This window comes from Schistocerca nitens, chromosome 8 (genome assembly GCF_023898315.1).
Source record: "Schistocerca nitens isolate TAMUIC-IGC-003100 chromosome 8, iqSchNite1.1, whole genome shotgun sequence".
Lineage (NCBI taxonomy): Eukaryota > Metazoa > Arthropoda > Insecta > Orthoptera > Acrididae > Schistocerca > Schistocerca nitens.
Genome location: NC_064621.1, coordinates 18,905,620 through 18,923,876, shown reverse-complemented (window position 1 = coordinate 18,923,876; position 18,257 = coordinate 18,905,620). Strand labels below are relative to the sequence as shown.

At 38.7% G+C, this 18,257-nt stretch overlaps 1 protein-coding gene across 1 annotated transcript in view; it reads right to left on the bottom strand.

Annotated features, from left to right (window-relative positions):
- Positions 1-17,469, bottom strand: part of LOC126198893 (uncharacterized) — a 48,348-nt gene extending 30,879 nt beyond the window's left edge. Inside the window, exon 1 of the mRNA XM_049935509.1 lies at positions 16,999-17,469. Within this exon, the coding sequence (XP_049791466.1) occupies positions 16,999-17,158 (160 nt within the window). The 5' untranslated portion in view covers positions 17,159-17,469. The remainder of the gene's footprint in view (positions 1-16,998) is intronic.
- Between the last annotated feature and the right edge of the window lie 788 nt (positions 17,470-18,257).

Sequence of the window (18,257 nt, the reverse complement as noted above, 5' to 3'; positions counted from 1 at the left end):
AGGGAACGATTGACAAGAATGGGGGAAAGAAATTCAGTAGAAGAAGATTGGGTAGCTTTGAGAGAGGAAACAGTGAAGGTAGCAGAGGATCAAGTAGGTAAAAAGACAAGGGCTAAGAGAAATCCATAGGTACCAGAAGAGATATTGAATTTAACTGATGAAAGGATAAAATCCAAAAATGCAGTAAATGAAGCAGGCAAAAAGGAATACAAATGCCTCAAAAATGAGATCGACAGGAAGTGTAAAATGGCTAAGCAGGGATGGCTATAGGACAAATGTAAGGATGTAGAGGCAATTATCACTAGGGGTAAGATAGATACTGCCTACAGGAAAAATAAAGAGACCTTTGGAGAAAAGACAACCACTTGCATGAATATCAAGAGCTCAGATGGACACCCAGTTCTAAGCAAAGAATGGAAAGCAGAAAGGTGGAAGGAGGATATATAGGGTCTATACAAGGCCGATGTTCTTGAAGACAATACTATAGAAATTGAAGAGAATGTAGATGAAGATGAAATAGGAGATATAATACTGTGTGAAGAGTTTGACAGAGCACTGAAAGACCCGAGTCGAAACAAGGCTCGGGATTAGACAACATTCCGTTAGAACTATTGACAGCCTTGGGAGAGCCAGGACTAACAAACTCTACCATCTAGTGAGCAAGATGTACGAGACAGACAGACTTCAAGAATAATATAATAATTCCAATCCCAAAGAAAGCAGGCATTGACAGATGTGAAAATTACTGAACTATCAGTTTAATAAGCCACGACTGCAAAATACTAGCACGAATTCTTTACAGATGAATGGAAAAACTGGTAAAAGCCGACCTTGAGGAAGATCAGTTTGGATTCCGTAGAAATGTTGGAACACGTGAGGCAATACTGACCCTACGACTTATCTTAGAAAATAGATTAAGGAAAGGCAAACCTATGTTTCTAGCATTTGTAGACTTAGAGAAAGCTATTGACAATGTTGACTGGAATACTCTCTTTCAAATTCTGAAGGTGGCAGGGGTAAAATACAGGGAGTGAAAGGCTATTTACAATTTGTGCAGAAACCAGATGGTAGTTATAAGAGTCGAGAGGCATGAAAGGGAAGCAGTGGTTGTGAAGGGAGTGAGACAGGGTTGTAGCCTCTCCCCGATGCTATTCAATCTGTATATTGAGCAAGCAGTAAAGGAAACAAAAGAAAAATTCAGAGTAGGAATTAAAATCCATGGAGAAGAAATAAAAACTTTGAGGTTTGCCGATGACATTGTAATTCCGTCAGAGACAGCAAAGAACCTGGAAGAGCAGCTGAATGGAATGGACAGTGTCTTGAAAGGAGGATATAAGATGAACATCAACAAAAGCAAAACGAGGATTGTTGTGGATTGGCAGGAGAGCCAACCCACGAATTTTAGAGGAAGCCGAAAGGCACGCGTTTAAGCTCATGCAGGCTGGCGTGAGGTCTGGAACAGGACAAGGAATTTAGACTTCAGAAAAAAGGAGGTAACTGGTGGAATACTTAACTTTAATCCATTAATGTTGAACATAGCTCTTGTCTGTACATTATTTACAATATCAATAGTAACTGAACATGGCGCCTTGCTAGGTCGTAGCAAATGACGTAGCTGAAGGCTATGTTAACTATCGTCTCGGCAAGTGAGAGCGTATTTTGTCAGTGAACCATCGCTAGCAAAGTCGGTTGTACAACTGGGGCGATTGCTAGGAAGTCTCTCTAGACCTGCCGTGTGGCGGCGCTCGGTCTGCAATCTCTGATAGTGGCGACACGCGGGTCCGACGTATACTAACGGACCGCGGCCGATTTAAAGGCTACCACCTAGCATGTGTGGTGTCTGGCGGTGACACCACAAGGATAATGGAATGTTGTCAAATTAAATCGGGTGATACTGCAGGAATTAGATTAGGAAATGAGATGCTTAAAGTAGTAAATGAGTTTTGCTATTTGGGGAGCAAAATAACTGATGATGTTCGAAGTAGAGAGGATATAAAAAGTAGACTGGCAATGGCAAGGAAAGCGTTTCTCAAGAAGAGAAATTTGTTAACATCGAGTATAGGTTTAAGCGGCAGGAAGTTGTTTCTGGAAGTTTTTTTTTATGTTGTGTAGCCATGTATGGAAGTGAAACGTGGACTATAAATAGTTTAGACAAGAAAAGAATAGACGTTTTCGAAATGTGGTGCTACAGAAGAATGCTGAAGATTAAGTGGGTAGATCACATAACTAATGAGGAGGTATTGAATAGAATTGGAGAGAAGAGAAATTTGTGGCACAACTTTACTAGAATAAGGGATCAGTTGGTAGGGCATATTCTGAGGCATCAAGGGATCACCAATTTAGTACTGGAGGGCAGTGTGGAGGGTAAAAATCGTAGAGGGAGACAAGAGATGAATACACTAAGCAGATTCAGAAGGATGTAGGTTGCAGTAGGTACTGGGAGATGAAGAAGCTTGCACAGGATAGGGTAGCATGGAGAGCTGCATCAAACCAGTCTCTGGACTGAAGACCAGAACAACAACAATGGTTTGGACTAAATATCTTGGTATCCGTTTTTATACACACACTGGATGAGGCGTTAGGAAGGGAATTGTTAAGGGACTTAATAATATATGTGGACAATATCCTTATTATATCCGCAACATGGGAAGAACATTGTATAACCCTAAGGAAAACCCTGAGTACGTTTAAAGAAAAAGGTATTACAGTAAAACAATCCAAGTCACACTTTGCGAGGCAAGAGCTTAAGTTTTTAGGGCATATAGTCGGAGTGCAGGGAATTAGACCAGATCTAGAACGTATAAAGGCTATTAAGTAATGTCCATCTCCTAGAAACATAAGACAACTGAAGGGATTTATTGGAATGGCCGGGTATTATACACAGTATATATATAGTCAGGAACTAAACGACCCGAGACTTTTGCGTTTATTATGGAAGGTAATACCATGGGTTTGGGACCAACAGGTCAATGATGCGTCTGAGAATGTGAAAAAAGCATTAGTAGAATCACCTATATTACACCATCTGGTTATGGGTGAACCGTTCAAAATTGCAACAGATGCTTCTGACTTCGGTATAGCAGCAGAACTTTTTCAAGGAGAGTGGGGTCTGGAAAGCACCGGTCACAGATCTATAGCTTTTGCTAGCTGGAGTCTCAACAAACATGAGTTAAGCTACACAGCAACAGAAAAAGAACTATTGGCTATAGTACGGAGTATACAAAAATTCCAAACACTAATTTGGTGTTCAGAAATCCATGTATATACAGATCATCAAGCACTATCATTTTTAATGAACAGTCGATTGTTGCATAGTAGATTAATGCAATGGATGTTATTCTTACAGGAGTATGACATTAGGATACAGTACATAAAAGGTTCTGAAAATATTGTACTTGACGCTTTGTCTAGATTACCTGTAGATATGAAAGACTTAAAACTTATAGAAGGACCCGGCATAATTTTTGTGATTAATTTTATGACAATATAATACCCACACAACAGGGTACAAGAAATGGCTCAAAGAATAACATCCATCATGATACCTATTTTACAGAGATATATGCCATGTGTATTAGAAAGTCTTTACTTTAGAAAGTCTCCTAATCAAGCAGAGAAATGGAAAGTTATAGGGAATAATTTATTTTGGAGAGATAGTATAATCTCTCAATAGTGGCGTTTATGCATCCCAAAGTTGATGGGGGATGAAATTGTGCGGTATGTCCATACAGGGTATGGACACTTCGGAAGAAAAAAGTGTATAGCCCACATGAACAAGTTCTATTATTTTAAAAAGTTGGGGCATAAGGTAGCATCTTTAATTAGAACTTGTGAAACCTGTTAAAAAGTAAAAGAGAGTAACACTCATGTTAGATACAAAATGTACCCAATCATACTTAAGGCATTACACGCTCTTACAGCAGTGGACTTCTTTGGAACAATTCCAACAGGTAAAGGAGGAATGGCATACATTTCTGTTCTCTCAGAATGTTGTTCTAAGTACGTTAAATTGTATCCTATTAAGAAAGCAAATACACCAACAGTGATACACTGTCTGCAACAATACTTTCTCGAGTTGGGCAAACCAAAACGATTCCTCTCTGATAATGGACCACAATTTGTTAGTAACAACTTTAAAGAATTCTTAGCATGGAAAGATATTCGTCAAGTATTAATCTCCAACTACAATCCGCCTTCTAACCCATGTGAAAGAGTTGTGAAAGAAATTGGAAAATTATGCTGTAAACACTGCCATGAAAAACGTACGTCTTGGGCAACGAAAGTTAAAGACTTTGAGCTTATTTTAAATGAATTACCACATTTATCAACTGGATTAACTCCTTTGGAAGTAATAGGTAAACCTTTTGTGAGAGCCCCCCTTATTAAATATTTTACTTGGCCGGAACAACCTAGTGTTCATTACCAACTTAACCAAATAATAGTTTCTAAGAACTTGGTTGAACAACGAGTGAGTAAATATAATGAGAAGGCTGTTGAACCTAAGTATAATGTTAATGACCTAGTCTTAGTAAGGCAGCATCTCCACAGATCTGCCCTGAAGAAAGAAAGTTTTAGTGGATCCTCCAACGGGATCACAAAAAGGAAAATACAACATAGAAGACATAAAGTTGTATATCCCCACGGATGTTAACGTTCTGTGTTAATGGACGGAGTGACGACCGTCTGATCCCTAATTGTTTTCGGTGTTTCTTCAAACTTAGTTTTCCTCCACCGGATTCCCTTCAATTCTAAACTATTCTGTAATGTATTCTTGAATTCTTAAACTATCCCATACTTTTGAAACCGAATATGACTACAAGATTAGGACCAATTTAAGAGAATCAGAGATGAATAGTGATCTCTAAACATGAAATGAGATGAATAGAATTCAAATTAAGTAACTTCTAAACATCAGAAACTGAATGGAGTGCTTTATGTGTGTATGAAATATAGTGTAAAGTGAATGACTAAACAACTATATTATCGTAGTGTGTAATTTTCTATTTTTATAGAATAGTTTATACCTTTTGTGAGATGTAATGTAAAGGGGAGGGTTAGTATCACTTTTGGAAGGGGTGGGTAGTGTAAGTACAAGCAGGACTAACACTAATCACACACCCCACCTTTCAGATTACCCTCGCAGACAAGTGTAAATGATTCTTCACCATTTGCCGTTCAATAGGTGTTGCTAAGATTTTTCTTCGGGGGCTTCAAAGGTGAAAGTGAAAATGTCCGTTCTGTAGGATACATTTAACATCATACCTCCTTCAGCTTCTCACTCAAGTACAGGCGAAGTATGGATCCTGGAGGGGGGGGGGGGGGGGGGGTTCTTGTCTTTGGGGCTACCTTCTTAGCAACTGTCTCTACTTTTTCCTTTCTTACTTCTCTGTTGAGTACCTATCTATCTTTCCCTCTTCTATCACTGAAGTCCTTCTCAATTTCTGTGGTTCATTATAACCTCAACTTATTTCACATAAGTCAGCCGAAGAATCAGGATACACAAACACACTTAAGCGTACACACAACATAACACGAAGATGCAAACAGAGAATGTACAGATTGAAATGTTGGGAGACCCGTCAAGTGTTGTAGGGGGAAAGTATCTGCACACACAAAAATATGCATACATTGCTGTTTGCGGTGACAGTTTCGCATCACATATACGTACGTACCGATGTGTAAGAACTATTATGAGTATTGTTCTTATTGGTGATGGTTCTGCATTGTTAATTTTGTTGATCTCAAATATACAGGGTGGTCGATTGATTGTGACCGGGCCAAATACCTCATGAAATAAGCATCAAATGAAAAAACTACAAAGAACGAAACTTGTCTAGCTTGAAGGGGGAAACCAGATGGCGCTATCGTTGGCCCGCTAGATGGTGCTTCCATAGGTCAAACGGATATCAACTGCATTTTTTAAAATAGGAACTCCCATTTTTTATTACATATTCGTGTAGTATGTAAAGAAATATAAACGTTTTAGTTGGACCACTTTTTTTCCTTTGAGATAGATGGCACTGTAAAAGTCACAAACATATGGCTCACAATTTTAGACGAACAGTTGGTAACAGGTAGGTTTTTTAAATTAAAATACAGAACATAGGTACGTTTGAACATTTTATTTCGGTTGTTCCAATGTGATACATGTACCTTTGTGAACTTATCATTTATGAAAACGCATGCTGTTACAGCGTGATTACCTGTAAATACCACATTAATGCAATAAATGCTCAAAATGATGTCCGTCAACCTCAATGCATTTGGCAATATGTGGAACGACATTCCTCCCAACAGCGAGTAGTTCGCCTTTTGTAATGGTTGGTTGGTTGGTTTGAGGAAGGAGACCAGACAGCGAGGTCATCGGTCTCATCGGATTAGGGAAGGAAGTCGGCCGTGCCCTTTGAAAGGAACCATCCCGGCATTTGCCTGGAGCGATTTAGGGAAATCACGGAAAACCTAAATCAGGATGGCCGGACGCGGGATTGAACCATCATCCTCCCGAATGCCAGTCCAGTGTCTAACCACTGCGCCACCTCGCTCGGTGCCTTTTGTAATGTTCGCACACGCATTGACAATGCGCTGACGCATGTTGTCAGGCGTTGTCGGTGGATCACGATAGCAAATATCTTTCAACTTTCCCCACAGAAAGAAATCTGGGGACATCAGATCCGGTGAATGTGCGGGCCATGGTATGGTGCTTCGACGACCAATCCATCTGTCATGAAATATGCTATTCAATAACGCTTCAACCGCACGCGAGCTATGTGCCGGACATCCTTCATGTTGGAAATACATCGCCATGCTGTCATGCAGTTGGTTGGTTGGTTGGTTTGGGGGATTAAAGGGACCAGACTGTGACGGTCATCGGTCCCTGTCATGCAGTGAAACATCTTGTAGTAACATCGGTGGAACATTACGTAGGAAATCAACATACACTGCACCATTTAGATTGCCATCAATAAAATGGGGGCCAATTATCCCATAATGCCGCACCATACATTAACCCGCCAAGGTTGCTGATGTTCCACTTGTCGCAGCTATCGTAGCTTTTCCGTTGCCCATTAGTGCATATTATACCGGTTTATGTTACCGTTTTGGTAAATGACACTTCGTCGCTAAATAGAACGCGTGCAAAAAAAATCTGTCATCGTCCCATAATTTCTCTTGTGCCCAGAGGCAGAACTGTACACGACGTTCAAAGTCGTCGCCATGCAATTCCTGGTGCATAGAAATACGAGGGCAGTTCAATAAGTAATGCAACACATTTTTTTTCTCAGCCAATTTTGGTTGAAAAAACCGGAAATTTCTTGTGGAATATTTTCAAACATTCCCGCTGTGTCTCGTATAGTTTCATTGACTTCCGACAGGTGGCAGCGCTGTACGGAGCTGTTAAAATGGCGTCTGTAACGGATGTGCGTTGCAAACAACGGGCAGTGATCGAGTTTCTTTTGGCGGAAAACCAGGGCATCTCAGATATTCATAGGCGCTTGCAGAATGTCTACGGTGATCTGGCAGTGGACAAAAGTACGGTGAGTCGTTGGGCAAAGCGTGTGTCATCATCGCCGCAAGGTCAAGCAAGACTGTCTGATCTCCCGCGTGGGGGCCGGCCGTGCACAGCTGTGACTCCTGCAATGGCGGAGCGTGCGAACACACTCGTTCGAGATGATCGACGGATCACCATCAAACAACTCAGTGCTCAACTTGCCATCTCTGTTGGTAGTGCTGTCACAATTGTTCACCAGTTCGGATATTCAAAGGTTTGTTCCCGCTGGGTCCCTTGTTGTCTAACCGAACACCATAAACAGCAAAGGAGAACCATCTGTGCGGAATTGCTTGCTCGTCATGTGGCTGAGGGTGACAATTTCTTGTCAAAGATTGTTACAGGCGATGAAACATGGGTTCATCACTTCGAACCTGAAACAAAACGGCAATCAATGGAGTGGTGCCACACCCATTCCCCTACCAAGAAAAAGTTTAAAGCCATACCCTCAGCCGGTAAAGTCATGATTACAGCCTTCTGGGACGCTGAAGGGGTTATCTGTTCGATGTCCTTCCCCATGGTCAAACGATCAACTCTGAAGTGTATTGTGCTACTCTTCAGAAACTGAAGAAATGACTTCAGCGTGTTCGTAGGCACAAAAATCTGAACGAACTTCTCCTTCTTCATGACAACGCAAGACTCACAAAACTTCAGTAGACTGTTCTTCCTCATGCACCCTACAGCCCCGATCTCGCACCGTCGGATTTCCATATGTTTGGCCCAATGAAGGACGCAATCCGTGGGACGCACTACGCGGATGATGAAGAAGTTATTGATGCAGTACAACGTTGGCTCCGACATTGACCAGTGGAATGGTACCGTGCAGGCATACAGGCCCTCATTTCAAGGTGGCGTAAGGCCGTAGCATTGAATGGAGGTTACGTCGAAAAATAGTGTTGTGTAGCTAAAAGATTGGGGAATAACCTGGTGTATTTCAATGCTGAATAAAACAACCCCTGTTTCAGAAAAAAAAAATGTGTTGCATTACTTATTGAACTGCCCTCGTATGGTACGGGTGCAATCGATGTTGATGTAGCATTCTCAACACAGACATTTTTGTGATTCCGGATTCTCGCGCAATTTGTCTGCTACTGATGTGCGGATTAGTCACAACAGCAGCTAAAACACCTACTTGGGCATCACCATTTGTTGCAGGTCGTGGTTGACGTTTCACATGTGGCTGAACACTCCCTGTTTCCTTAAATAACGTAACTATCTGGCGAACGGTCCGGACACTTGATGATGTTGTTCAGGATACCAAGCAGCATACATAGCACACGCCCGTTGGGCATTTTGATCACAATAACCATACATCAACACAATATCAACCTTTTCCGCAATTGGTAAATGGTCCATTTTAACACAGGTAATGTGTCATGAAGCAAATACCGTCCACACTGGCAGAATGTTACGTGATACCACGTACTTATACGTTTGTGACTATTACAGCGCCATCTGTCACAAAGCAAAAAAAGTGGTCCAACTAAAACTTTCATATTTCTTTACGTACTACACGAATACGTAATAAAATAATGGGGGTTCCTACTTTAAAAAATGCAGTTAATATCCGTTTCACCTATGGCAGCGCTATCTAGCGGGCCAGCCATAGCGCCATCTGGTTTCTCCCTTCAACCTAGACAAGCTTCGTTCTTTGTAGTTTTTTCGTTTGATGCTTATTTCATGAGATATTTGGCCCAGTCACTATCAATGGACCACCCTGTATATTTACATGTGCCGTGCCAGTCCTTTGAGAAAAGGCATAATATCTACTGGGAATTGGTAAATACAGGTAGACATAGCACCTACTATGTGTGGACATGGTATCTGTTTATACAGTAAAAGTGGGGAGTGAAAGAGAACTCTAGGGTATAAGATGAAGTATTAAAAAGCAGAATATGAGTGTAAAGTAGATTTGTAATTTACCCAGAGAATATTTAAGTACAGTACACATAAAGATGTATGCTAGGGCAATGACCCAGTAAGCCTACTCAAGAAGGACATGGAGGGCGCACTCGACATTTAGTGGGTTAGAAAAAGGGTGGATAGACAGACCTGTGAAGGGCTGACCTATACTCATTGACCTGTAGCATAGGAGGATAGGAATGAGGACGGTGTGTACCTACCAAAACAGAAGGAGAAAGGACCAACCTATGTAAGATATAGGTACTGTTCCTAAAGGGAAAAAGGGCAGTATCATGATACAAGTCACATGTTTAACAGGATGAAAATGGTAAGTTTGAATTCTATGCATAAATAGCCTCATTAAGTTTCGGGTTTACAAATATCCAAGAAGGGAACACTTTTATTCAACACAGAGTTTCTCCAGATTGCAATTGATAGTGAATAAGTACATACTTAGAAAAAGTAGTACAGGAAGTAAGAACAATGCAGCAGAGTATTCATGAGTTATGAACACATGTAATTTTCGATTGTAAGAGGAATAGAAAACAGAGCTAACTCCAATATGGATTGAAAGGGTCATGTATTATAATTACGGTAAAATATGCATGGTTATTAATAGAATGAGAGACACTGTTAAAGGGTAAAGAATTATCCTATGTATAAAATATTGCATGTTCGAGCTAAGGGGAGGGATATGTAGTGCCTCGAGAATTTCGGTATAAATTCTAGAGACACTCGGCTTTCCCCCGCCTTGAACACCTGATATTTTAAGTACGAGGGTGAGAGAGTGGAGAGAGTACCTCAACGCCGGTTTCTGTGTGTGCAAGATGGACATGTATCAGGAGAATATGGCAATAGTGACGGTCAATCGGCACACACAAGTGTTTGCAGCACATGCCTGAGAAGCTGCATGTTCAGTACAAGAGCAAGCACACACTAGTCCTTGACAGCGTAATGACTGTATTGTTGTGAAGAAATGAATTATGTTTTGAACTAAAGACACTTACATTTGACTTTCGGATGTTGGACTTGCGAGAAGCAAGAACTGGTTTGATAGTGGTTATTAAAACAAACACATTATAATTGTATCTGTTAGTATATAAAGGTCCAAGATGGAGTTGACTCGCGAGAGTTGAATGCTTGTGTGAATCTTGTGAAGTTGTTTTATTGTGGAGATGAAAATATAACAGAGTTGAACAAAAGTATCCTGAGAGTACAGAATCATTTCAAGAGTGGAAAAAAAATCTATTTTGAAATTCCCTTAACCAGCTAGAGTCTTCGGAGAAGAAGAGTTTGTGAAGATTGTCACAGCCGTCTGACCCGAGAAGAAGATTGGCTGCAAACAATAAGCGAGTCAACTGCGAGAGAGGTTATTAAATATTACAACATGGGTTTTACAAATTATCAACTGAAAAAAAAAAAAAAAAGAATTTAACCCGTCCACTTCTAAGAATTACCATACATAGCACATTACAGCTCCTGTATTGCCCACAATAAATGTCCAACTATCCCACCATCAACATCAATGCATGAGTATACTCTTGGGAGAACATGTTTTGTTGCTTGCCTGAGTGCCTCTGCACATTTCACAATGAAGGCAGCAACGTCCATATGCGAACATAAAATTCACATCACTTATACAGCTTTCATTTGTACACCTCAGACTTCATACAACTTCATAAACGAAACTCTAACAGTGTAATGTCTAGACATCTTAGTGGCAGTTAACTGTACTACCACGATTAATCCATTGATTACGATATGCGCCGCTGGCCCAAAAACAAATGTACATTAAATGTGTTGTACCTTGGAAACCATGCAGAATATTGCATAGGCCTATGTATGTACAAAGTTTTTTTGCTTCAAATGAGTGTTTCTGCCATATCAATGAATATTGACCAATCTTCCTGAGAGACCCTGTACAGGTGTAGTGGCGATGGTGATTCAGTGAGAGTTCAGCTAAGCTCATTTAATTACTTGATCAATTTAGTTCCAGAGGAAATAGTGATGTATATGATATTATTTGCTGATTTCTGTGAAATTTTTTATTAAATTATTTACATTTGTAATATAGGATGGAGGATGTTATCTTTATTACATAATCTCACATAATCAGATTGACGTGTCAAAATGGCATTTGTCCCCAATGTGTTGGAGTAAATATTTTATCTTAATGATGAAAATCAATATAGTTATAACCTGCTAGAAAAAAATGGGAAATGCCTTTAAAGTCACTCCAATCACCCACCCTGCAGAGGGTCAACTTTATTTGCACAGACAGTACATGGAACAGATTTAGAGACATCAAATAGATGGTATGATAGCAAGGCAGATATTTCAAAAGCAGATTTTAAACTTCAAAACATTTCCAGGAGCAGATGTGCACTCTGGCCAGAGTTTATGGAATATTAACTGATGCTTAAAACTAAATAAACTGCTTAAGAGACAAGAAATTTAGGAGATGGAGGATGGAAAAATTGAAAGAACCAGCAGTTATGGAGAACTTCAGAGAGAGCACTAAACAACAACTGAGTGGAAAATCAGAAAAGGAATAGAACAGAGGATGAACGGGTAGATTTGAGAGATGAAATGGTGGAGGCTGAAGGGTCATTCCATGCCAAACTGAGCCTGAGGCTTATTTTTTGAAAAAATGCCAAATTTAACAATGTTATATTTTTCGAATCTACAAAAGTTGAATTTTACTGTCCTGAAAAAATTATAAAAATTACATAATTAGCTGAGGAAATATAGTTAAACAAAGTTGGCGATTCTACAGATGAGGATGGAAAACAAAAGGTTTGCTTTTTGTGTTGGCAGCTGTTTAAATTTGGGTTGCAGCAATTGTTGATGTTTTAATTGTTTAATTTCAAGAGCAGAATCTTATCTTTCTGACAAACTTCAGTTTTTAAAGAAAGGTAAGTTATTAAGTATGCAGCTAATTCACAAAAGTTACTATGTATTTAGTGTCCCACCTGTGACAAAAAACATGAAAAAGTTTACCTTCTAACTCAGCAATTATAGTAATTCTATATATTTTAGGTTAGAAGTAAGAAAAACAAATAAAAACATCCAATGAACCATAAGGCACCTTCTAAGTTGTAAATGATCATCTATAAATGTTAAAAGAAATTGTGTCCCACCCGTGACAGATTTTTGGATGTTACTCAAATCTAAACCATTTAACACTTCTTGTTATTGTTAAGTTAAATTGGTTGATATAACAAGCGCTTTGATGGTTTACACTAAATAAAAACTTACTGTTTATTCAGAAAATGGGGAAAACAACATCAGCAGAGCGTATGAGAAAACTTCGAGAAAAACTGAAGAAAGGTACCAGCAAGTACAATATCCATAAAGAAAAAGAAAGAGAGCGGGATAAAAGAAGAAGGGAAAATATGAAGATGAAGGTATCCTCCAGTGAAAAATCTTTATTGGAATATCGAAAGAAGGAAGCTGAAAGAAAAAGGAAGTACAGACTTAAACTAAAATCCGTATTAATTGAAGATCAGTCTGAGACCTGTATTTCCCAGTTAGGATCATATAAATGTCCTCAGTCCCTTGGCAAAGCTGTTTCTCGGGTAAAGAAGGTGCTTCCTTCAAGCCCCTCAAAAAAATCAGCAGTAATAAAAAAGCTTGTAAGTGAAAGCTTACCTAAAAAGGTAGTAAAGCAGATTTTCCCAGTAGTGAAGAAGACATCTCGTAAACTTACCAGGTGATAATCTGCTCAAAATACAAAATTTTTTCACAAATGATGAAATCAGCAGGCAGACACCTGGCATAAAGGATGTAAAGTCTATTGCAGACCATGAAACTGGGAAAAAGAGTTAGCTTGCAGAAATGTCACATGAATATGACAGTTAAGGAAGTATTTTTTCTTTTTAAGCAAGACAATCCAGATATTGATATCAAGATTTCAAAATTCTACAAGTTGCGGCCTAAAAATGTTGTTCTAACATCTCAAATGCCTCACAATGTATGTGTGTGCAGATATCATGCTAACTTCAACTTCATCATTGAAGCCATTCACAAAGAAATAGCTAGTATCCCTGCTACTCACACTCACCTTATGAATCTTGTTTGCTGTGATGTAGAAAGTGAAATATGCATGACAAGTCAATGCAAGAAATGCATCATGAATTTACACACATTAATAGATGGAAAGTTTGATTTGTATGACATAATATCTTGGAGAAAATAGACCGAACATGAGTGTCACCCTAAACAGACTACTACCAGTGGAACACTTTGTGAAGCTCTCTCTGAACATCAGTCTCAACTAAAAACATTCAAAGAGCACTTCTTTGTCAAAAGGATGCAATCTGGAGCTTTCAAGACTGAAAGCATCAGTTAGTGATGATGAAGTGATATTGCAAATAGATTTTGCAGAAAACTATGTAGCACTGGCACAAGATGAGATACAAAGTGTCCACTGGAGTCATACACAGATTACAGTGGTCACTATTTGTGTTTGGATGAAAAAAGGGCTACAGTCATTTGCAATTGTGAGCGATGAACTGTGCCACGACAAGTACTCAAGTTTATGCATGTTTGAAGAGTGTAATAAGTAAGCTGAAACAAGAGCTTCCCAATTTGACCTCGATACGAATTTTTTCTGATGGTTGCGCAGGTCAATTTAAGAACAAATTCACCATTTCTAACCTCTGCTACATGATGCAAGACTTTGGAGTGTCTGGAGAATGGATTTTCTTTGCAACATCACATGGGAAAGGTGCAGTGGATGGCATTGGAGCTGTAACAAAAAGGGCTGTTTGGAATAAAGTTAAGCAAAGAAAAGTCATCATCAGCAATGCACAGGAGTTTTTAGACTGTGCCAAATCATCTGTTTCTGGAATAAACTTTCTTCTTCTGACAAAAGATCATATTGATGAAAACAGAGACCTTCTGGATGGCCGCTGGAAAGTTGTTAAAAAAATAAAAGATATTCGCAGCAAGCATTACTTCAACAGTTACAATACCTGTAACCTAGTATGTGGTAGAACTTTCCTAAAATCAGATTTAGAGAAAGTGGAGGTTTTCCCACTTTCACCCAACATATATTCACTAATCTACACAGATTCTGAGATGAGTGATGAGGAATCATATCCTGATGTCCTGTTGACATCCAATTCCCAAGAAGTTACAGGTTCAGAACCAGCTGTGGAACAAATCATGCCAGGAACATTTATTTTAGTTGAGTTCCAAACTGCAAAAAAGAAATCCACTACATACAGATATGCTGCAATTGCACAGAGAAGTGTAGAAGACAATGGGGAAATACAGATTATGTGTATGCGATCTGTTGGGGACTCAGCAAAGGTATTTAAAGCTGACGAGGAGGATGTATCCTACATAGAGTTTAAACAAGTTCTTGCTATTCTCCCGAATCCAAAAGTCAAACATGTTAGGGACACCTTATATTATGAGTTTCCTGGCAATTTAGACATTTTCGAAAGTGGGTGAGAGGCCAAGTGTATTTTTTCAAAGTGGTGCATTCTTCAAGTGAAATAATTAAGTACTCAGAACTGTAAACTAATACTATACCAAAATTTATATTATTTATAAGCAACAAAAATGTTCTACAAAATTATTACTGATTCATAGCTAACTGACATAATAAAATCAGTTTAAATAAAAAAAAAATATTTTACTTCACATGAGTCCCACCCGTGACAATTCCTTGTCCCACTTGTGACAGTCTTTGATTGCAATTATTGTAAGTAAGTATTACTAATCTAATATTTATTGATATTATGTCATGTAGAGAGTTGTTTTCTTAATGTGAATTCAATATTTTCAAAAGAAAATAAGTGCATAAACCACAGAATTCTTCTAAAATGTTGGTGGTTATTCAATGCTACGTCTATTTGCTGTCCCACCCGTGACAAAGTTTTAAAGATGAATAACAGCTCAATTTGTAAACTTCTGACATTCAGATTTAAAGGGAAAGTAAAACAATTATTTGTAAGCCAACCAGTCAATTTTTACTTTATTTCTATTTATACTTCATGTTATATCAGCATCTGACTGTTGAAAAACGTAGTGCAACTGTCCCACCCGTGACATTGGAATCCCCCTGAAGTGGTTCACTTAAGTAAAAAGACAAGGCTCACTACAAATCCTTGGATAATATAGAAGATATAGAATGTATGATATGGGAAAATATAATTGCACACAAAAGGGGAATAGTCCTACATATATGTCTTATCATCTTTGAGACTCTGGCTCTCTCAAAAGGTTTAATAAATGAAACACAAAAAGTGCAAAATGGCAAACCAGGGATGGCAAAGAAAAAATGCAAGGCTGCACAAGCCTGCATCACCAAGAGAAAGATAGATGCCATCTGTAAGAAAATTAAAGAACTGTTTGGAGACAAGTGAATACTAAAGCTCAGAAAGCAATCCAGAACTAAGCAAAGAAGAGATAATAGGAATATACAGGAGGACTAAGCCAATATTATTAAATGAGATGCAGTAGATGGGACGGGAAAAATTATGCTATGAGAGGAATTTGATGAAACCCTGAAAGACCTAAGTTGAAACATGACCCCTACCTGGAATGGACGATATTCTCTCAGAGGTCTCTAGACAACATACGATGACAAAATTGTTCTACCTGGTATACAAGGTTCATGGTATAGAAAAAATACCATCAGACTTCAAGAAGAATATAATAATCCCAATTCAATACATGGCAGCTGTGGACTGGTGTGAACACTACCAAACAATCAGTTTAGTAAGTCTTGGCTACAAAATATTAACATCAATTACTTATACAAGAATGGCAAGACCGATATAATCTGGCCAAATGAAAAAAGCAGCTTGGGTATCGGTGAAATGTAGGAGCACAAGAAGCAATACTGACCCTATGACTTACCACAGAGCAAACACTAAAGAAAGGAAAATCTACATTTATAGTGTACTTTAAAATCTATTAACACCAAATTTAATTGCTATGTAGGGCCTAGGTGTTAGGAAGGTAGGAGGTATTTGTGTGGAGTGTGGCTTTGAATGAAAGTGAAATGTGGGCCATAAACAGCAAAGAAAAGAAAAAAAAATAATAGGTCTCGAAGCTTTCGAAATGTGGTTCCTTACATAGGATTGCTGATGGTCAGATAGCTAATGGTAATTAATGAGGAAGTATCGAATTGGCCTGGGAAGAAAATAAATTTATGGCACATGCCTAATGTGACATCAAGGAATTGGCAACTACGTAATGGGGGAAGGGGAATGAGAGAGAGAGAGAGAGAGAGAGAGAGAGAGAGAGAGAGAGAGAGTAGCGATAAGGGGAATTTGTAGAGGTACACCAGGGCTTGAATACAGAACTCAGGCACAAATGTATGTAATTGCTGTAGTTACGCACAAATGTATGGTTTTGAACAGGATAGACTGATGTATAGAGCTGCATCAAACAATTCTTCCGGCTTAAGATCAGAATGACAGCAATTACATGGATGATTTGACAGTTACTTATCGGATGACTGATACCAACGTTAATCTGGGAATCATACTGTTACTCTGACAACAAAGCATGACAATATATTCCTAAAGTCGTACCTTCATCACACTCCTCTTGGTCGATGACTTCCACGGATTCACCATCGCTTCCGTCGGAAGGTGTTCCGTTATCCTTAGTCTTATCTGTTGCAGTATCATTTATTACCATCCAGCTGTCCGACAGTTCGGAATTTGTGCTCTCCTGCTCACTTCCATCCATTTGATAATGCCCTCTATGGTCCACAACCACTATTGATAAGAGTTTAGCAAACTGTTTTCATTATTTCCTTGATCACAAAGGACTGGAATTTCCAAACTCACTCTGTGTACAAACACTACCTTTCACAACACACGTCAGATTAATTAGGTACTCGTCAATACTGGCATCAGAGATGCACAAACAGTTTCAAATATGCAACTGCAACTATATGACGAAACTTCATCTAATTTTTAAGTATTATTTGATATGTAATACCTAAATTACAGGTCATATTAATAAGATTCAGAAAGTATATAATGCCATAAACACATTCCTTGCTCCTTCACACTACATTTTTACTACGCAGGCCCTAATGAAACATTTTACCTGCGCAAAAACAAATGCGCAGACAAAATGTAGCTTGTGGACAGGTAATGACCGCAAAATTGTTTTCGAGTCAGTTGTGTGTTCACAGTAAATTCGAAAGCAGAATATACGCGTCAGTGCGCTAGAAAATTTCTTGCTGAATTTATTGAAGTATTCTGAGACACACATATTTGTGGGAAATTAAGAGCAAGAAATACAGCGATCGAGTTAAGAAAGCAGCTGCTTATAGATCTTTAATAAAGAAAATACGCGCAACTGACTCTATAGCAAACATGGAAACGTTATATACGGAAAGATCGTTGTGGACTTGCAGTATAAAAGCAGTGGCTTGAGTACTGTGTCAATGAAGAGTAAACTTTAAAATTTTTCTTATGTCTCATCCATTGTACCAAAAACTGAAATTGGTCGGGCATATGGAGCATATTAAAAAATAGTAAAATTTTTGTTTCGCTTATGATTTTATTAATTATTTTACACACACACACACACACACACACACACACACACACACACACACACACACACATATATATATATATATATATATATATATATATATATATATATATATGTGTAATATATATTTTACACATACATGTTACCGGGAATCTATAAAATTCTCTCACAGTATATATATGTTACCGGGAATCTATAAAATTCTCTCACTCGCCATTCTGGAGGGTTTAAAAGCCCAAATCGCACATCAAATAGGAGAATACTAAGGGAGCTTCAT